Here is a 22,169-nt window from a genome sequence, read left to right on the forward strand (position 1 = left end):
CTTATTAATGACATGTGTCATTTTCTCTTCTCCTTTCATAAATCCCCTAAACTAACAGAAGCAGTCAATTATCCATATTATTTTGTTTCATCTCCTGCCACACCTTTTTTCTTATTTTCCAGTGAGGTGGAGCATATTTCATAATTTTCATTTCTGAGAGTAACCTGCTTAGCCAAACATCTTTATTTAAATCAGAAGTTCTCCTTTTAGCCTTCCAAAGATATCTCCACTATATAGTCTGGGGAAACAAGTCAGTTTCCAATACAAAGTATCATACCACTCCGCATAGTACTTTGACTCCATTCAATGCAATGGTATTCAGTGCAATGGCTTTATTAACCATTGTACCCAGACAAAAGAAATGAGTCATGGAATGGGAGAATGAGAGTATCCAAATGCATTATCTTCAGATGAAGAGAGAATAATTTGTTCAGCACATCAAGCAATTTCCATTGACCTGGTAATTCCCACATCTCCTTTCTGTGGCTACCTGGCAGTGTCTTTAGGGGCCCAACAGACCTAGTTTAAAAAAGAGGGGAAAAAATCAGCATTCCCTTTTTAGATCTATGTTTAAACATGTTCTTAATATTAATCATTGTCTTTCAGAAAATAGGTTTGAGAGACCCCTCAAGGGATCATCTAGTTGAACCCTCTGCTCAGGGCAGGATCATCCTGGTCTAAATAGAATTAAGCATTTTCTTAAATGCATTCCTATTTTAGGGGATAGATTAAGGCATGTTTCTGTACATTAGCCCCTTATTAATTTTTCATTCTCCCGTTATTGTAAGAATGCCATCTGGGGGCGATGCTTAGGGGGTGCATGTGCACCCCCTGAGCATGGTGGTGCACCCCCTACAAAAAGGTGCCGCTGACAGTGTCAGCAGCATCTGCAGGAGCTCCCAGCTTACTGCCGGTGGGCTCTGGCCACTCCCACTATGCTCCCACCACTGCCAGTGCAGCCGTGCCCCCCCCCAGTTGCCAGGGGCATGTGCCATTCATGATGCCATCCTTATGGCATTCAGAACCATCCTGGCATCTGATTCAAGCAAAGTAAAGTATGACAAATGTTGACAAATGTGCAATGTATGTTCTGTATTTACTTGAATTTAAGACGACCCCCCATAATTATATTCTATGAATGGAAAATTTATACAGTTGTAAATAATTTTCCAGGTATAGAATCTAATTGTAGTAAGGTTGTCTTGGATTTGTCCTCCCCCCATTCCACCTGCTACAGCAGGGAAAGCAGTGGCTGAGAGGATCAGATGGCTGGGGGGCGGTCAGGTGGCCCCCTTGCCCTCTGCTCCCCCACTTCTTCCTGTCTCACCCCTACCTCCCCACAATTTATGCTTTTTTCCCCGCCATATACCACAGGCTCTGCCTTCTCCCACCACTCTCCAGTCTCAGCCTTCTCTCCTCCCCCACCACACTGTCAGTGCTGTTCAGGCTCTATTCTCCCCCGAAACACAGCACATTGAAGCACAGCCCCTGCTGGGCCATGCAGCAGCATTGGCGCTGCTGATTGTCCAGGCAAGTGATGGAGTTTCATGCCTGGGAGGGAGTCCAGCCCAAACCAGAGCCAAGCTGTACCTGACAGTAAGGAGGGAAGGGGGGAATGGGGCGGGGGGGAAGCAGAAACTGCAGGGGGCAAGTAGAGGTGGGGGCAAGAGGCTGCTGAGGTTTTGACTCCAGCCCCAACCTGGGCTCAGAGCCAAAATCAAAGCCACAGCAGCTGCCTGCCCCCCACACCACGTTGTATGCAAATCTAAGACAAAGGACTCCCCCCCTCCTCCCGCTAATCGTGGGGGAAGAGGATGATGGGCCAAAGCTACCATGGAGCTGAGGATGGCATTCCAAGTAAAGGACAACAAGAAATTGTTTTTTAGATATATAGGGAGTAAAAGGAAGGCCCAGGGAGGAATAGGACCCCTGCTAAATGGGCAGAAACAATTGGTGACGGACAGGGGGGACAAGGCTGAACTCCTCAATGAGTTCTTTGCCTCAGTGTTCCTAAGTGAGGGGCAGGACAAGTCTCTCACTGGGGTTGTAGAGATGCAGCAGCAGGGCACCAGACTTCCATGCGTTAACCCTGAGATGGTGCAGAGTCACTTGGAAGAACTGGATGCCTTTAAGTCAGCAGGCCCGGATGAGCTGCATCTGAGGATGCTGAAGGCACTGGCCAGCATAATTGCAGAGCCACTGGCGGGAATATTTGAATGCTTGTGGTGCACAGGCCAAGTCCCAGAGGACTGGAAAAGGGCCAATGTGGTCCCCATTTTCAAGAAGGGGAGGAAGGAGGACCCAGGCAACTATATCAGTCTCACCTCCATCCTAGGCAAAGTCTTTGAAAAAATTATCAAGGCTCACATATGCAAGAGCCAGGCAGGACAAATTATGCTGAGGGGAAACCAGCACGGGTTCGTGGCAGGCAGATTGTGCCTGACCAATCTAGTCTCTTTTTATGACCAGGTTATGAAACGCCTGGACACAGGAGGAGGGGTGGATGTCGTATACTTAGACTTCAGGAAGGCCTTCGATACGGTATCCCACCCCATACTGGTGAACAAGTTAAGAGGCTGTGACTTGGATGACTACACAGTCTGGTGGGTGGTGAATTGGCTGGAAGGTCGCACCCAGAGAGTCATGGTGGATGGGTTGGCTTCGACCTGGAAGGGTGTGGGCAATGGGGTCCCGCAGGGCTCGGTCCTTGGACCGATACTCTTTAATGTCTTCATCACCGACTTGGACGAGGGAGTGAAATGTACTCTGTCCAAGTTTGCAGATGACACAAAGCTATGGGGAGAAGTGGACACACCGGAGGGCAGGGAACAGCTGCAAGCAGACCTGGACATGTTAGACAAGTAGGCAGAAAACAACAGAATGCAGTTCAACAAGGAGAAATGCAAAGTGCTGCACCTAGGGAGGAAAAATGTCCAGCACACCTATAGCCTAGGGAATGACCTGCTGGGTGGCACAGAAGTGGAAAGGGATCTTGGAGTCCTAGTGGACTCCAAGATGAACGTGAGTCGGTAGTGTGATGAAGCCATCAGAAAAGCCAATGGCACTTTATCATGCATCAGCAGATGCATGATGAATAGGTCCAAGGAGGTGATACTTCCCCTCTATTGGGTGCTGGTCAGACCGCAGTTGGAGTACTGCGTGCAATTCTGGGCACTGCAATTCAAGAGGGATGTGGATAACCTGGAGAAGGTCCAGAGAAAGGCCACTCGTATGGTTAAGGGCCTGCAGACCAAGCCCTACGAGGAGAGACTAGAGAAACTGGACCTTTTCAGCCTCCGCAAGAGAAGGTTGAGAGGCGACCTTGTGGCTGCCTATAAGCTCATCACGGGGGCACAGAAGGGAATTGGTGAGTATTTATTCACCAAGGCGCCCCCAGGGGTTACAAGAAATAATGGCCACAAGCTAACAGAGAGCAGATTTAGATTGGACATTAGGAAGAACTTCTTCACAGTTCGAGTGGCCAAGGTCTGGAAGGGGCTCCCAAGGGAGGTGGTGCTCTCCCCTACCCTGGGGGTCTTCAAGAGGAGGTTGGATATGCATCTAGATGGGGTCATCTAGACCCAGCACTCTTTCCTGCCTATGCAGGGGGTCGGACTCGATGATCTATTGAGGTCCCTTCCGACCCTAACATCTATGAATCTATGAACCTTCTCTTAAATTCAAGTAAATACAGTAGTATTTAGCATTCAGATGGAAGCCACCACTGTGCTGTGATATTGTGACAAACTATGTTTTCCTGTTCCTGAAATGGCATGTTCCTGTAAACTATAACCACCCTGTAATCTAGGGAAATCTTTTGTTTTTGCTATGACTGCTCATCCCTAATATTTAAAAACATTCCTTCAAAATAATAATCTCAGGTATAATTTGATCCCTTTCCTTTCAATGCCCTAGGGCAGAAGTTCCCAAACTTTTTCTTATTTTATACTCCCTTCCAGATTTACCATCTGCCTGCATACCCCTACCAGTATACGTTTTCGATTTTAACCCCTTAAGTGCCAATTGTTAGTATAATGAAAACTAAATCTGCCATTACACAATTTCTCCCATGTATCCTAGAGATTTCTTACATATCTCCAGTGGCATGTGTATCATAATTTGGGAACCCCTGCTGTATGGGGATGTGAACCTGAGCCTAGCATTTTACATTAGCAGATTTTCTGATCTCAAGGACTGCTACATACTGGGGGTCCTAGCTAAGGTAAGGTATGATGGAGTGGGGAAAGGATATTTCTTCTTGCTTCTCAAGAGGCTGTATAGGGCAGAAAAGAAACAGAATAGAGAATGGCCATTCAGTCTCGGGACTGACTTGCTTTTCTGCTTTTGCTTGCTTTCATTAGTCTGTGTGGGTAAAAGAGAGGGAGGAGCTTCATTGGCATGAGGGAAAATTGTTCACGCTGGAACAATGAACTTCTTTTTCTGTTCTCAGCAACAAAAGTTCTCTCCTCAGAAACACCTCAGACCCCATGTAGCTGGCAAAGGGCCATAGGTTTATTATAGATCACCTGTCTATATATTTATTTATACTTAAATTCTATGTTATAGGATTAGAGAAAGTGTCTATTTATTCTTTAAATTAGCTGAGAAGTGAGAATTAGTTAAATGGAGATGGATTTAGAGATCAGCACAATTCAGGAAGATTCTTTAAAAAAATACGTTCTCCATGTGAATTAATGACTTTCAGACTGCTTTTTATAAACTAGTTTTTCAGAATTCATCTCTGAAGGCTTGTATAAAGTATTTTTAAAGGTAACTTAATGGGAAAGAGAAAAGGTTTAAAATCATCTACTGGGGCTGTTGCAGGGGATATTAAATATTGATTTATCTTGGAGTCGGAATCATACTAAAGAGTGAGGCTTGTAGTCAGATCAATTTATCTGGAATACAAACTATAGCTGTATTTAGTACAATGGCAACATGAATCTTAAACAACTGGAAGTGCAAGGGTAAGCAGTTAATTTAAATCAGTTGGCTCTCCAAATCTTCAGTTTAAAAATACAACAACAAACCCTAGCATTTCAGACTGAACTGTTCCTGAATGTTTCACGCTATATATATAAAAGGTCTCATTTAGTTAATCCATGTTAAATCTTAAACTACCCCTCCTGCATCATGTTGCAAGTAGAAACAGAAACCCACAGTTCAAAGCCATCCCAAGTTTTAAGTTTTTAATTTCCCCAAATCTCTTGAAAACCTGATGCAAATCATTCAAGTAATCTGGCAAATAACATGGTAAGCAATTTTCTGCTACTTGCCCTTGCTACTCTACTGCCAAACGTTTGGTCATAATATAAAATTTGGCTCAGATTGGACTTAACCAACAAAATGATTAAGCTCCCTTCTCAGACATAAATTGCCAGCTAGTGGTATGGGCTACTGTTTTTTCAGCGCGTATGAGCTTGCATAGGTTCATAGTAGGAAGTTCTTATCTAAGTGTGACATCAAAACAGGAGGTCCCAGATAATTTAAGTGTTGTTATTGCCTGTGTTTATGCTGTGTTCTTTACATGTATTCCTTCAACAACAGCAAAGTCTTTAATGTTTCATGACTGAAAAATACATTAAATAGATTTATGGGCAAGACCACATGGTCTAGCAACCAGAATGCTGGCCTGAGCCTCAGGATCCGTGGGCTCAGTTCTCAGCTGTATCACTGGATTTCCAGGTGACCTCTAGCAAGTCACTTCCCATCTCTATACCTTAGTTATCCTGTGAGTAAAATAGAATTATACCACCCTTTTTGATAAAATTACTTGAATTCTACTGCTGAAAAGCATCCAAAACAACGACAACAATAAATACAAAAATAAGAAAATATAATTATTATATTCCCAGGGCAGTATCACAGCTTCTGGTGCAAGGCATGTAAAGGATGAACTACCACAAATACTATCTAAATATGGCTAGAAGTAAAGCAAGGAGGAAGAAAGGCATAATTCCCTGAAACATTAGTCCCCTTGCATGCCTGTTATGACCCTTCTTATGGTAGTAAATTCATTCCCTAGGGTTGAGAATCTCCATTCAGTGAATCACCTCAGCTGCATGTTTTCTCTTGAGGAAGGTAATGGTGATAATTTTGTAATCAGAATCAGAGATGTGCCTAGGATGCAAAACACCTTCTAAGGAAAACCAGCACTTGAAAGTAGGGTATAAGTGATCCACAGGTTTTTTACAGGTCTTCTACATGGGGATGAATTTCATGACTATTTTTGAAACTACTACTCAATATTAATATGTTGGTCTTTGAGGTACAAGTGTATGTTTTCTGCCTTGGGATATTCATTTTGCATTTAAGATGGCTTCAGGTGTGAAGGTTCCTCAGACTCTGCACTAAAAAAATCATTGTCTTCTATCACCCTCATAAATAGGGCTTATCTCTTCTCTTACATATCTTTAATGCTTGCGGAGGCAAGCTGTATGGGTGAGTTGCCCCTCCCGTCAGATAAAGGTGCATTCCAGTGTCCAGGAAGTGAGCATTTTTGAGCATTTTCATGTCATGTGTATGATAGGAAAACATCTTCTTTGATCTATTTTTAGGAATATTTTGTTTGCTGATGTTTTATTTTTGTAATTTTACCCTTATCGTTTCATAATTTTAGTGAATTTCATGAGTTTAGTGAACTTCTTTAATTTTACACTTATCAAACTCTACAAACTGTGAACTGTCCCACTAAGTTCAATAAGACCATTCTTGGTGGAAAAAGCCCCTTACTTGTGTGGAGCTTCAGGATGAGGCCCATAGTCTTTTGTTTTTCACACCCTGAAGAAGAATAATTCTTCTGTGACTCAAAGCTAATTGGCTCAAAGGCATAAGAGACCCCACACCTGACTTTCTCTTGGAGGAGGTGAATAAGCAGAATGTATCTTTATTAGCTACCAGTCAAAGACAGAAGTACCCGCCTTAACATCAGATTCTATTGTCAAATTTACCCTGAGCTCAGTCCTGAAGGTGCTGAGTGCTGTGGCCCTGATTCAGGAGACTACTTTATCCCATGTTTACCTTTAACCATGTAAAGCACTACCATAAAGTTTAATAAGACTAGTTATATGCTTAAGTACTTTGTTGGATAGGGTCCACCATTTTCAGCATCTTTCAGGATCAGGGCTTATAAGGAATGGTAAGCAGCTATAATTATTTTTGGTTGAATTAAAACTAAAGAAAGAAGCTAGTTGAAGGAACATCTATATCACCCTGATTATATATATATTGCACTCAATGTAGAAACCTGGTGAGCAGTAGTCTTGCATTCTTGACACAGACAATAAGTAGTGCATTTTCTTCAGGCTGAAATAATCAGAGAAAAATATGGCAGTGATGTGGATACAGGAGGTAAGACATGGCATAATGATGTTACTATCATTGTTTCATTGTCATTGACTGTGTTGCATTAGTGATGTGTTTTGTTTCCCTTTCAGCATAACAACAGATGCCTTGAGTGTAAATGGAGTAAACAGCAACAAACATCATAACATCAATTTTTAAAAATAGATAAGGAAAGCTATAAAATTGGGGAAAACATATTGATAGAAATAATAATAATTTAAAAAACAACAACAATCCCCTACATGTATATTGTATGTATAGAGGCAAGAATTCGTGTGTATAGTTACCTATACAGAATGAATAAAAAGCAAGACATGTGCTTGGATATAATAGTGTTTGGTGTATTTTTGTGGTGATACAATAAAAACAACCTAATTATTGTAACTGCATTCATAATTCTAGATAGAAATATGAACATTTAATAGGCCTGAGTTCCTTTCTGTTACTTATTTAGCCCACAGTAAGCACAGTGATTGTTACTGTTAATTTAACAGTCTTTTAACTTCCTTTTTTTCTTTTTTAAGTCAAACATAAAGCATTTCAGTGATATTTGTAATAAAATATTGTATCTAAAGTTCAGGTTCTGTTTTATATGGGGTTTTTTTTTCCAAGTGACTTAGGTGAGTTTCTCCCCCCTGATCAATTCGCCCTGTTTTTTTGACTATTAGAATTTTTGTGCTAAAAGCGTTTTTATCACAAATGGCTACTTACTACATCATGCAAGCCATTTTTTGTCTTAGCTTTTCCAGAGGTGTTTAATTTTGTAATAAAAAGTGCTATTATAATAGATATTTACATTGGCGCAAATATAGTAACTATGTGAAACCCAACTTCCTTAGCTTTTATGAGTTTAAAATCTCACATGAGCATATGCATTCATGCACATGTGTGTAAGTATGTGCGTTTTGTTTATAAAAATTCATCAAACCAGTTCTTTAGATTTATAAGTAGACACATGTATCTGGATATACATTTTTAAAAATCTGTCCTTTTCCAAACTTCGGTAGAGGATACTTAATTTTGCTTTGTGTAGTTGATGTCTGCAGTACATCATGGTTGTGTCTGTTTCAGAAAAAAAAAGAAGTTTCACTGAGCAGAAGCTAAAATAGTTCTGTTGTTTGTTATATTACCATAATAAGACTAGAAAGAGTGGGGGTTTAGTACTTTGAACATAATAATGAGAGCCAACATTTCTGAGTCCTAACCTAATTTTGACCCATAAGAATGATAATGTATTTTAATTACATGTAGTGATGTGCATAAAATGAGAGGTAAGTGTACAGATATATCTGCAGAATCATGACATCATATCCACAGCTTAGACAAGCACTGTTCCAGGTGGTTAGATCCAGTTAACTTAAGTACATTCTCAGCTGCTTATTCAGAATGCCTGCATTTTGCAAAAATCAGACTGAAGATACAGTAAGATGAAAGTCATCTTTCCCTATAACGATTAGTTGACTACTAGAAAACAACCTAGTGCTGCTGCAAGCTAATGTTGTTGCTCCTAAAAATGGAGTGGTAGAAGTTTGTGCCGGCAGTGTAAAGGTCTGAAATCTGTACTCTGGGTATGTATATGCTAGAGCTAAGTACAGACGTTCAAAAAACCTGAATCAACCTAAGTTATGTGGTTTTCTGTAATCAGCCTTGGCTAGATTGGTAGTGAATGGTAGACACATTCGCCCTTTGGCATTGGGAGAGGGGCGGACAGGCTGAATATGCTGGCTGAGGCTTGTAGGTTGAGGGTGTTCCTGCATGCCTTTCAGCATGCCCTGCAGGCTCCCTGGGTTGCTGAAGATTGCCAAGCACAGCCAAACACTCAGGTCACCCTTGATTGCCTGCTGTGCATGCGTAAGCATGCCCCCCCCAGTGCTCCAGGACCCTGTAGCTGCAGGCCCAAAAAGCCTTGTAGCATGCCATATGCCCATGGCTCTTGTATCTGTGGGCAGTGGCCGAGCTGCAGAGGTCACAGGGTTGCCTCCATGCAGACCCTGTCCCAGTCTTCTGTCCCCTGCCAGCCTGACCCACGAGAGGCCTGCACTGGCTCCTGCTTGGGGGAGGGGTCCAGGTGGCAGGGTGCCTGTCTCTGGCCTCTGAGATATGGTGTGCGAGAGCCAGAGTTAGGCTCCATGGGGCTGTGCTTGAGCCTGGGTGTATGGGGGTCCCTGGCTGGGTTTGCGGGAGTTAGGGTCAGGCCCCATGGGACTGTATGTGAATGCAGGAGGTTCTCCTATGCTCAGTGTCAGATGTGTATGTACATCATAGGGTGCTTTGTGATGGGATGGGGGGGATAGTCTGGGGATATGGGTGCCGAGGTCCTGAGGCTCATGCAGGGGATGCAGATGCTTCCCTTCCCCACCTTCTGCCTGCCTGAGGCTGACAGATGGCTGGAGGTGGGAGGAGGGACTTGGGAGAGGGTCTGTGCTGGCTCGGCTTTGGGAGAGCTCGGGGATGGGGCCCAATGGGTGCTCAGCCAGGGTAGTCAATTGTGGGCCAAATGTTAGCATACCTCTCTGTGAGATGGGGCTTGGTGGGGGGGCTGCAAAGGAGGCTGATATGCCAGAGGACAACAATCCAATTTGAATTGATAGGCGATCTAGTACAGAAGTTCAATTTAACGATCTAACCTAAATCAGTTAGATTTGAGTGCACCTGAACCAGGTCTTTCTCAGACCTGGTTTCACTATTTTTAGACCTGTCTGTGTGTGCCAAACTTCTGTTCAGTTATGGGTCTAGATTGATTTCCAGTCACTTAGACTGGTTTATGTGTAATGTCTGTACCTGGCCAAAGGGTACATAATGATTCAATAAATGAATTATTTCCTGAAGAATGTACATCAAATATAATGATTTGGTCATAATTAATATGAAATATAAAAATGAGTTTTCCAAATTCATGCTCTCAGGCTTTTTACAGTTATAAGTTATGTAGGGTGTGACCAATATTATTTACCAGTTATCTATTGAATTTAGTGTTGAACAAGCTGTCAATTGGCAATACCTGACAGAAGACACACTACTAAATGCTACAGAAGAAAAATAGTCTCTCCTCAAAGCACACTTGATCAATGATTAACAGATATTGAATTCAAAGTGATAGGAGCAGCAGAGAGTTGGATTTTGCTTGACTCCTGCAGGTGAAGTTTGCATCCTGGAATAAGAGATTTGATTATTCTGGGATGTGTTATTAATAAGTCTTAATAATAGTCATATAGTTATCGAGCCCTTTTAGAAACTAGTGATGACTCAAGCACTAGAGTCCTTCTAACCAACTGTGTATTCTATAGTGTATTATATGGATTATAAAGTAGTAAGGCTTTTTGTTCATTTTAAATTTGCCAGCTGTTAATTTAATTGATTGGGCTTTGGTTTTAGGGACTAATGAATGCACATTAAGAGAAGACAGAATTCAGACAATTGTTTATTTAAAATAAAAATTCTGTCACATTTCAATAAAATACATAATTTCACAGTCGAATACTCTGTGAATTTGTTGCTGAAGCAAAGAGTTAATCAGAAAGTTTTCAGATACTGCCATGCATCATGCCTTTGTGCATGAATAAAAAGTTGGAAACCGCATGAAAGCAGTATTTGGGTTACCACACAACTGGATATGCTTAAGTCTGAACGCTTCATAACTCTAACTACTGGGGAGTTGCAAACTTATAAATAACCTTGCAATTGGTTAAAACCATATTAAAACCATATGAACAAAGACATAAAGCATTTGGTTAAGGGGGTTCAGCGACGGCAGTAATCCTGTTGAAAGTAATCTAACTAGAGTAGATCCTACCTTAGGGTGCTTGCAAGGGCTGCAGTAGTTAAGGATCTGTCAGTGTTTTATGGGGACTGGGGAAAGGTTAACTCAGAATCCTGTTGAGGTGGTAAATGTGGGTATCTGGCTTTTTTATTTTTAATAAATAAAAAAAAAAATCCATGATGTTTTTAAAGGATGACCTTCGAGGTACCCAAGTTCAATACATTAAAAATATGTGCTGAATGTCCCTAGTAATCAGGGTATGAAGGGCTTTCACCTGAACATTTGCTTCATATTTCATTGTGGTGATATCAGATGCACAAAAATCATGATAGTTGCTTAAGGAGATCCTATTTAAAAGTAGTAAATTTGGACAGGTCTTTTTTTACTTGCTGGTTTGGAGCCTTTAGGGATCACATATTTAATAATTAAGCTTTTTTACCAAATCCCAAGGGCTGGACATTTTTTTATTTTAATGAAAGCTGAGATTCTCATGTGTTCATCTGACTCCAGGAGCTGGGACTTTAAGAAGAAAACCAAATATGTTGAGACTCACTCTAAATCATGCAAGCCAGCAGCCCTGGACTCCTATTCCACTTGTGATGCTCCAGCATGTGTCATGTTGTCACACTCACAGTACAATGGAAACCAGTTGAAGCATACAGCCAGTCTAAGCAGGGCTAGTGTAAGTCCCTTTTCAAATACATTTCTTCCTTTTCAGCAATATTCTGAGATCAGTCCATTGATAAGGAGGATTTAATGACCTCCCTTTTGCCAAGGCAGGCTGTATGCTCCAGCGCAGTTAAGCAAAGTGCATTATGGGGTACCATAAGGGAACTGGAGCCTGTAGACTATGGCAGGAATTCCTTTCTTTTCTTTATAGGTTCTTATGCTACCCTCATCACAGTAATGTTGGAGCTCCTTACCCACAATAGGGGACCTTCATGGAGGAAACCAAAGTTTAAGTGAGAATTTGCCACTCAGTGTAGCCATTAGGGTAATTCCCTCATATTGTTAAAGTTACTAGAATAGAATTAGGTAAAAACCTGTCTGATTCATCTTTCAGTCACAGGCATTTGAAATTAATTCATCCAACTTACAAATGTGTGAAATGGTAAAAACCAGCCACTGTTGCAGTTTTGTGATAACATTTTCTCTCCTGCCCTGCACACAAACTCTTTAAATGCCCCATGCCTGGACTGATGCAGTAGATTGTAGTTTAATCAGGCAATGCTTTTGTAACAGAATCTGAAGCTTAGGGAAATGCGTGATGAAAGATTTGTGAACCTGGGCCAAAGTTATGGTTCCCTATGTAAACCATAAGAAATTCTGTGATTATTTTTTCAGACTTTCCACCTATAACCTGGTAAAAATTTGATGGATTTGTTTAAGTCTAGCATGGTGTTTGCTTAAGCCTGGAACTCAAAGCAAACCTTGATCTAAGAAATAATTTGAGCTAAATATGAAAAAAGATTCAAATGATAACAAATGACACCAAGTTTTCTTTTAGTTGTATGTAAGCTGTTCTTTTGGGGATTTTTATTTTCCTAACTTCAGATTTATTTGATAGGAACTATTTCCATATTTGAGATACTGTGCTGTCATTTTAGGGTATGATCGGTTAATAACTACCAAAGTACTTATATGTTGTATCACAACACATCTATCCTCCTTCATTTTCAAGATAACAGTTTCTTTTGATAGGGCAGATGAACTTATTAAAAAGTAACTGGTTGCATGATTGGAAAACGTGTTTTGGAATTAACCAGACTTTCTGCAATCAGTTTATCAGCTTTGGAAATCTAATATCTCAGTCAGGTTTTCTAGAGCATGTCCTGCTGTTATGATGTTGTCCAAAGTTTCCAGGTAAACACTACACAGGTATGTGAAATCAAGGTGCAGTTCCAAGGGTTTGACTTACTCTTTTTTTTCTCATAACAATAGTGTCATTATTGTGTTTTATCCACTTTGGCAACAAGAGACATGGAGCACTCTCATGCCCAGAGACCAATTGGAAAACTGACATAAATTGTGATAAAGTTAATATTTAAACCTCTCACCCATAATAACTAAAATAACCAAAGATAAGGCTGAAAGTCAATTTGTCATTATCCTTGCTGCGCCAGAATATTGCAAAATATTCTAAGCAGAGGGTAATTTCACTTTCCACATCTGGCTGTTAAACAATATCAGGGACTTGTTGAAAAGTTTGGGAGTGTTTGTAGCCTGACCTGTACAGGATGAGCCCCCTGTCCCCAAACAAACAAACAAACAAGCAAACAAACAAACAAACAAACAGAATCATGTTTCTTTATTCATGGGCATAATCAAGTGGACTCTAGGAAAGACATAGTAACAGGCTGAGTTTTGAACTGCTGTGTTGTTCTGAGCATCAGACAGATTCATAAGAAACTGTAGTGTTTTGCTGCAGTGGCTCTGAGGATTTAATTTCACAGTTTCCATTAGGTGGAAGAATTGTTGTGCAAATAAATCCCTCTTCGTTGTGCTAAAACATTTACTCCTGATATTTTGAACAAAGGTTTTTGTTATTGTTGTGTACAGTCTGAAGTACATAAATAGAATACACCAGGGTTAGCAAATAATTCACTAAAGGATTAGTTGAAATGTTTACTGTGGAATAAATCAGCTATCTGTATTTCATATGTAAAGACAATGTGATAATTATTTGTAGTCATTGTAACTAAAATACTGTCCTCAGAGTATGTAGTGGCCCCTTAGGCATATGCTTTGTGGCTTCTGTGAATGACCCGTATTAATTCAGACTCTAGAAATTGGCTCTTTAAATAAATGTTGGTAACTGCTTCCAAGCTAGGCTATTGAAATAAAGGGTATTACATCATTGACCAACCACGTCTACTTAAATAAAATGTATTTGTTTGCAAAAAAAAAAAAAAAATTAAACCTTTCACACAACGATCAGTGTGTATGCCATTTTCCATTTCAGTCTGAGCATATATTTCAGATGTGGAAAAAGCTAGCATGTTGAAATAATTTGAGGCATGGGTATAGTCTGATCAGTCTCGGTAATCCAGAAGGGAGGGGTGCCCAGTGTATTATTACATTTCATATATTGTTTTTCAAGAGATGGATGCAATCAGTCATCTTCTCGCATATGTTTTGAAAAAAAAAACTTGTCTTGCTGGCAAGTAAACTGTTATTTAAGTACACAATCCACTGTACTACTGAAACAGTTTTGCCAAACTTGTCCAAGTATTCTCACATGCTTAAAGATGGTATAAATATCATTTATAGCAAGCCGTTTACTTCAGACTATATGGAATGCCTTCCTGCTCCCCTCATCTAAGTGTCCCAGTTTACATTATGGCCTTTATTGCTTCTGTTTGATGGAGTGATCAGTAAAAATTTAATGACACTATAAAATAATAAAAATGTCATTAATTTACCACGGATCTTGGATGCAGTGGTTGTAAAGTTACATTAATAAACAGAATATTTTTTACAACAAAAAGCATTGTTACGTGGGAATGTATAAATAACACACATAAATTTAAGAGCAATTTTACTGTTAGCACACACATTATTATGGAATAGCCAATAAGTGTATAAAACATAGTATATAAAATTTTATGAAAATATACTGTGCACATCAAAAATTCAGCTTTTATCTAAGTGCAGAGAAAAGCCATTATTGCGTGCTTACTGTTTCATTGCTGTTCTTCCACAAGATCACAATTTTATATTTGTTTCTAGCCGTTTGAAGTTGGCAGTGTTTTTAGAGGAAAGGCCTACTTATTCCTTTCTCCCTCTCCATGGTTGACTAAACCATTCTGTTACTTCCTTTGCATCAGGGAAGAATTGATAATCCCTTCCACAGAAGTGAGGGATAAGTTGCTAATTTAATGCAAAGTTAAAAATAATGCCTAAAAGGTTGAATGGCTTGCTTGGTGAGTCTGGAAATAAGGGATAATAATCTAACAGTCTATCTGTCATCACTGGGGCTGCTCCGTCATTGACTGCAATAATATGTGAATATGATGGATGCCACAGACTTGTGGCTCATAACATTTAACATTTATCAGCTCTCAGTAAAGGGGGCTTTATAATTTAAATATCATTATTTAATATGCAACATCTACCTCATACATCATAATTTCAAAGCACTTAGAGAACCAACCATCATACAACACAGTAGAGCAGACTTTAATTTTTTCAATAACTTTTATGTTTTCTGCATGTTTGTGACTGGCAATGCATAAATAAGTGCCTAATCATGCCACTGAATGGAAAATGAAGATGTGGCTGTTAACAAGAATAATTTTTTTTCTTCATCTAATTTTAAAGTAGTGATTATTTTTACTGCATTTTTCACATACTCAGAATCAAAATCTTGATTCTGGGGTTGAAAGAACTTTCACCTTTGAAATAATTTCTGAATTTTGAAAATTCTTAGGCCCATTGCAGGGCTACTCTTAGCAGCAGAGATTTTCAAGATCAACTCCTAGGTCCTTTATTGAAATGGTACAATTGAAAGAGAACAGTTAAATATCAGTACATCACATATGATAACCAGTGTGTTGTCCACTAATTTAGATCTCCAGAATTATCATCTTGAAGAGAATGCAAAACCCATGCACCATCTTTGGAAGGCTTACATAACTAATACATAAAAAATTAGCTTTGTGTAGCTAAAGAACCATATATAACCATTAGTAATCGTTAAGAACCATTATAATATACAAGAACCATTAATATATAAATGTATGTCATGCTTCTTAGCTATAGTGTTAATTTTTTATGTATTAACATTAATGTGCATGTTTTATCTGTACGCATGTATATGTATGCTCACAAATATAATATAAACACTCACCAAACCTATGTGTGTGTGTGCGCACACGCATGTGTGCGTATTTTATATAAACACACACATGCATGTAAACACACACGCAGTGGTTGTTTATATTTCTGGACGTATGTATATATATGTACTGATAAAATGTTCACATGAATGCTAAAAGCATGCTTGTGTACATCCACCTAGGCACTTTTAACCATATTTTGTGTGCGCTGGTCTACAAAGGATATACACATAGAATTGATCTTCCATTCAGTGCTTGTTTACAGTAGGAAAAGGTATATATTTAAACCTAACACATCTTAAAATTACAGTGTAGAGAGGGCAAAAAGCTTGGTTAGCTTATTTGCCATTAGCTTGCTGAATCTGATCGGGGTTAAACCTCAGAAATGTAAATCTGGTGTCTAAGTGGGCAGTGCCTCTTTGATATTAATTTCATACTAATTTGTTAAATCTTTTTGAATTGTATGGATTTTTTTAGTTGAAAAATATCTTATTCTTATAGAAGCATTTTCTCCTATGTTTTTCCATGAGCCTTTCATAAAAGTTTTACTAATTCTTTCTGTAAATATTTATATTTTACAACCATCAATGTGAGAATATTTTTCAGTGGAGGGGAAAAAAAGACTTAAAAGCTGTTTCAAAAAAAATATTGAAATAGCTATGATACATATTCCAGGGAATTAAAAGATGGAGATTATTATTCAGTCATAAGTGCTTGTTACTTGTTTTAGAAGATAAGGTATTATTATTGTGTAAGCGTTCTCAGTATAGTATTTCTGAACCTTATCATGTAATTTTCCCTTTTCTCCTTCCATGTCAAAATATTGATATTCTTTCAGAAACTTTTTTTTTTTAACAGAGAATATTTTCTGGCAAAATCAAAGAGAATGAATGACTAGAAAGATACTTCAAATGTGCATATTGATACATAGTAGCTTCTGTTGATTTTTATAGTAGAAAGGTATTTCTCTTGCTTCTAAAATACACATAAGGGCTGTTCTTCTAAGAAGATTGCAGGTGCCAGGGAACTCTCTTTTGGAAAAAGTTTTAATGAAAAAATTTGGAAAGAGAAATGGAATGTGCCAAAGGCCATTTCCTTAGTACTCAGCTTTGTTTTTATTGTGAATCCAAAGTCTAAATCTTTTGAAAAGGAATCCAGAACTCTTGGTGGCCTTTTATTCCTGTCTACCAGCAAGACAGACCTCATTTTCATGATTTAGGGTTATTGTGGCATTAACCAACACCTTTCACTCTTATGGAGGCCTTTTAGAAGTAGTGTTTTGCCTATCTAGTTATTTTGCCTATGTAGGCAATTCTCTTCTGGAATCCTTACTTTCCATTTCAGTTTCTCTGTATTTTAAAGTTATCATCAACTGAAACATTATATAGAGTAAATATGCTGCAAAGACAACTCAGCAGCATGAAGAGTGTTACTCCACGATTAGCCTGCAGAAATAAGTTGGTAGATGATTAAAAGATTTTGTCAAGCTTTGAGAAATGCAGTTTGTACCTGTAACTCCTTAGCTGCATGTTGTAGTAACCCAGTATGTCAATTTTATACTGTGTTTTCTTCCTGTGGAGATTTAAAATGTTCCATGATCTGAGGAATCAGAAAGCTTCCTGCACAATTTGGCTGATGGGAGTTAATTATAGAAATGCAGCACAATTCCAAAAATAATCAGATTAGAAGGCACAGTTGAACTGAGATTGAACAAATGAGGGACAACAGCCATCAAGTAATTGTATGTTTGGTTTTTAAGAATAGTTCCAAGTTTCTAAACATCTTGCAGGAGAGAAACTCATAATGTTTCCTTCTTCTGTCTTACATACTCCGTATAGAACTAGGTCATTGAACAATAGACTGAACAGCAATCAGCACTCTACTTCTGCATAATGCATTAAGTATAACATGGAGAAACTGTTCATGGAGCTGAAAGCTGGTATTTCATGTCTGTAAATTCAAGCTGACATGACATTTAATATTGTTTCATAGTAATGAACAACAAGGTTTCATTCATTCACAAGTACAACATAATGCCAAGTTTAGTCTGAAGAGGTAACAACAAGGCAAGAGGGAAAACATGTTGTGTTCCTTCAAATGAGAACACTAAATTAATGATAACCATTGAACACTTAGCTACTGATACAGAGTACTACAGAGACTACCATTGTGATGTGAAGGAATATTGCACTGTCAGTTATAGGGTCTTGTCCTGTACTTCTTTGACTAAAGAATTGGGTTAACACACAAAGTGCCTCTTATTTTTCATTTTGCAGTCCTAGGTCCAGGTTACCTGTGCAGGTCTACAGCTTTCAAAGGTTTGTGTTTTTCTAGGAACAAGTGCTCTGTCCTTTTTTTTCCCAATTCCCACTGAGTTCCATTTAAATTCCTAGACAAAATAATAGTATCAATTCTGTCATCTACTATTCCTTCTTTAAAATACTTGTCTTTGAAAGCCTCTTGCATAAAATTGAGACTTGTGTTTTCTCAGGGGCATGAATGCAAACTTGGATCTCATAGTGTTGGGGAAAAAAGTGCTTTTTCTGTTAAATTAGCAGCATGCTTTAATAGGAACTCTTCTTTCAAGTGCTCATTTTTAGTCTGTCTCAAATGTCAATTGTTTTTTCCAGTTTAAGTCAGAAAGTTCAGTGGAAAGACAAAATGTGCAGCATGGATCAGCACTGCTTCCTGCCAAAAAGCTTTCTGTGGTTGCGAGTGACATCATTTATGTATTATGGAGATACACATTTAAATCTTATGTCCTGATCTGAAGAAGAGCTAAACATTCATAATTTCAGCATAATTTCAGCTGAAAAGAAAGGGAGCTGCGGGTGCTCAAAGCCACTGAAAATTAAATGGTATATTCTAAATAGCACTTTTAATTAAACCTGTTCATTTAATTCTCTCAGTAAAAGGAAAAGGCAAGTATCAATGCATACCCTCAAGCAGAGAAGTAGAACTAAAAAACAGAGCATTAATAATAATTATTTTATTTTTCAGGAAAGAACACGATTTGAGAATTTAGGCCCACAATTAACAGGAAAACCCAATGAAGATGGAAAACTCGGCCCAGGAGTCATAGACCTTACAAGGCCAGAAGATGCAGAAGGTGAGTTGCCATTATGAATGCACCATGTCTAAACACTTTGGCATTAATTGCCACAATATGTCCTGGGTGGCAGTTACAGCTAAATCTTTAATGGGTGTGGTACAGCTAATCCCTGGGTCCATCTTTAAAACATTTTGCCTGTTTTTGTCTGAGTAGCACATACATAATAAAGAACAGATACAGATAACAAAATTGAGTAAGTGATAGTTTACAGTATCTGAGTCATCTTGAAATGCTATTAACCATCTTTCAGTAGCTTGCAATCAACTGTATCCAGCAGCTGACAATACAGTGTTTGCTTTTTGTATATCTTGGTAATCAGAGTGAATAATGAGAGTCTCAATAAAGTAATATATTACTAAGAAAATGTACCACTTTTGAAGACTAGTTAGAAATAATTTAGCAGCTTGACACAAAGCAGGTGCTCTAAAATCTAGAGGGATATCCATCAAGGTAGTGACACACTTTTCATGGAAACACAGCAAGTGTTGCTTTATTGACAGGTAGATTTCAAATGATAATGTAGAAATGTCCAACCCAGTAATGCCTTCCCACTGATTTTAGTGAGAGTTCCAGGTGTGCTGGAAGCACAGTAGCAAACCCCAGTAACAATTCACTGCTTCTCAAGACATAAGTTAAACTCATCACTGTTACCTAGTGGTGCTATTGGATGCCTCACAGTAGATCAGAGAGCTAAAGTATGTTGTTACCAAGAATCTATATACCAATCTTTGAATGAAGACGAATGTTTTATTTTCAAACTTTCTGCAAAATTTTTTGTACCAAGAAAATTATTTCTTGTTTGATAAGATTTGCTCACAATCCCTCCCCCCACCCCAGACGACTTCTTGTCATGACACTGATCTCCTTAAAGAGATGCCTCCAAGGGTATGGACAGATATATTTGGAGCCATTCCAAAATGGGAATGTTTCAAAAGGTCAGCAGCTGTTATGTTAAAATTGTTATGTGAGAACAAGCCAGGAACAAGACAAATGTAGCAAAGCTGCTTCAACTTTAACATTGCTTTATCCAGGGTTTAAGTTGGAGCAGTTTTGCTACATGTGTATTGTTCCCAGTTTGTCCACATAAAACAATGAGATCATAATAGGTGCTGCCATTTTGAAACAGCTCCAAATATAGGTGGTTCAATACCCTAAAATGCCTCACTTGTGTCCAAATCAGAAGCATCTGATTTGCTTGTTTGCCAGGTCCAAAAAAGCATAGCGACAATCAGAAGTTGCACCTGTCCACAAATAAGGGTCATTTAAAAATGTTTCTCATAATATGGATACAGTATGGCTAGTGGGAAAGGCTGCAGTATTTTGAAGTATATGGAAGTGCTCCTCTGGGCATAGTTTCCATTCTGTGTCCATTCTGCCTGCGTGTAGGTTCCATTCTGACTCCAGACAGAGTCTCAATAATTTCCAGTCCATTTTGAAGACTCACTGGCAAAAATAGCTCACATAATATGTCCTTCCTGCTGTTGCTCAAATGTACCACCGCTATATTTGCCTGAACTAAAACAGCCTGAAGAACTAGATGCTAGTCTAAAGTCCTGATTTTCATGGTGCCAGATGTTTTTGCTGCCCCACTGCCTTCCTTTTCGCACATGCTTACCTTTAAGCACACAATTAACTTATGTCCTGGAACTGAAGACTATGCTTAAAGGTAGGATGGGTGTGTGGTGCAGCTATTGTAACGGAAATGTGTACAGTGTAATTGCAGTGATGTGTTTTGGACTGTCAGGTGAGCCATCGCAACCATGAGACAGGTGGTACAGGTATTGTGGTATATCTATATCTATATATAGATATATATGACTATCTATCTATCTGCTTAAAAGTAGGTATGTGTTTGTGTGTTTTTGCTGAATAGAGTTGGACTTAAACACAGCTTTAAGTCCTTTACAAAATTGAGCGATTTGTTATGGCCACTTATATCACCATGTAAGTATATTCTATATTTTCTCACATAAAAAAATGCACTTTACCTTCAAAATTAGCAACTGGAAATTGCAGTGCACATTATATGTGAGAAATGCAGGCTCTGTACACGCATTCAAATAATCTGGCAGAATTCTCCCAGGTTTCTCCCAGAAAAATTTACCCAGAGCTTCTCTCAGAAGAGAACATAGTCCTCCAGCATCCGCCCGCCGCGCCCCCCCCTCCCCCCCCCCCCCCCCCCGGAAGACAGTGTATTGCTCACTGGACTCTGCTGCTCCAGCAGGCCACAGAACACAACCTCTTCACAATCCTCACATTGTGCTGAAGGGAAACAGGCTGACCATAGGCAGACAGAGTCAGCCAATCAGGGCTGCCCTATGCTCTGCTGCCATTTGCCACCAGGCAGATTAAGGGAGCCTACAGAGCACTGTTGAGATGTGTGCATATGGGCCCCTCCTGGCTGCACAATATCAGCATTGAAAGCTTTCCACTCTTCAGGGCCTCAGCAGTTTAATGTCTGTATAGGCAACACTGTGCAATCATTTGCTCTCCCAGAAGAGCTTCGCCTCCCAGGAGAGTGATTAAATCCTGGTTGTTCCCAGATTATTTTGCTCCTGAACTGGCTGTTTTTTTTTCTGGAGTAGCTGGGAGAGTCGCTGAAAGCAGTGACTCTTCCAGGAGAAAATGAATACCAGTTTGAGGCCAAGACAGTTTCTGCAAGTTATGGGCAAAAATGAAAGTAAAATTATCATTGACTCATACGGCACATCCAGACAAGCATGCACATGACTGTTGCAGCATCTCAGTTTGAGACTCTTCAAGAGGCATGGTAAGAATGAAAAAATGTTCCCTGCTCTGCATATTTGCACCGTGGACTCTAAATTTGATACCAAAATCCTGGTATAAAAATAAAAAAACTGCTGAAGAAAAAGCAGCACAGGGCATGCTCCTGGAGCGTGCCCTGAAGCAACCGAAGGCTGGGTTCTCCAAGGAGATGTTCTGGCACCCAGGCAGAGCATCTCAGTGCCTGCCAACTTCCATTGCTGTCTCAGCATGCTGCTTCAGCATACTGGAGCAAATAGGAGTGGGGCAAGGCTGCAGCAGTGACCCGGACCCAGGTGCCATCCCCAGTAAATAGGAACGGTGGGGGGAAGGGGGTTTATGTGTGGAGGGA

The 22,169-nt window shown here is 39.5% G+C and overlaps 1 protein-coding gene across 14 annotated transcripts in view; it reads left to right on the top strand.

Annotated features, from left to right (window-relative positions):
- SOX6 (SRY-box transcription factor 6) overlaps window positions 1-22,169 on the top strand; it is a 532,213-nt gene that overhangs the window by 457,971 nt on the left and 52,073 nt on the right. For all 14 annotated transcript variants that reach the window (XM_059722632.1, XM_059722633.1, XM_059722642.1 and 11 more), the window contains one exon: window positions 18,943-19,051. In XM_059722632.1, the coding sequence (XP_059578615.1) occupies window positions 18,943-19,051 (109 nt within the window). The remainder of the gene's footprint in view (window positions 1-18,942; window positions 19,052-22,169) is intronic.

Source organism: Alligator mississippiensis, chromosome 2, assembly GCF_030867095.1.
Source record: "Alligator mississippiensis isolate rAllMis1 chromosome 2, rAllMis1, whole genome shotgun sequence".
NCBI lineage: Eukaryota > Metazoa > Chordata > Crocodylia > Alligatoridae > Alligator > Alligator mississippiensis.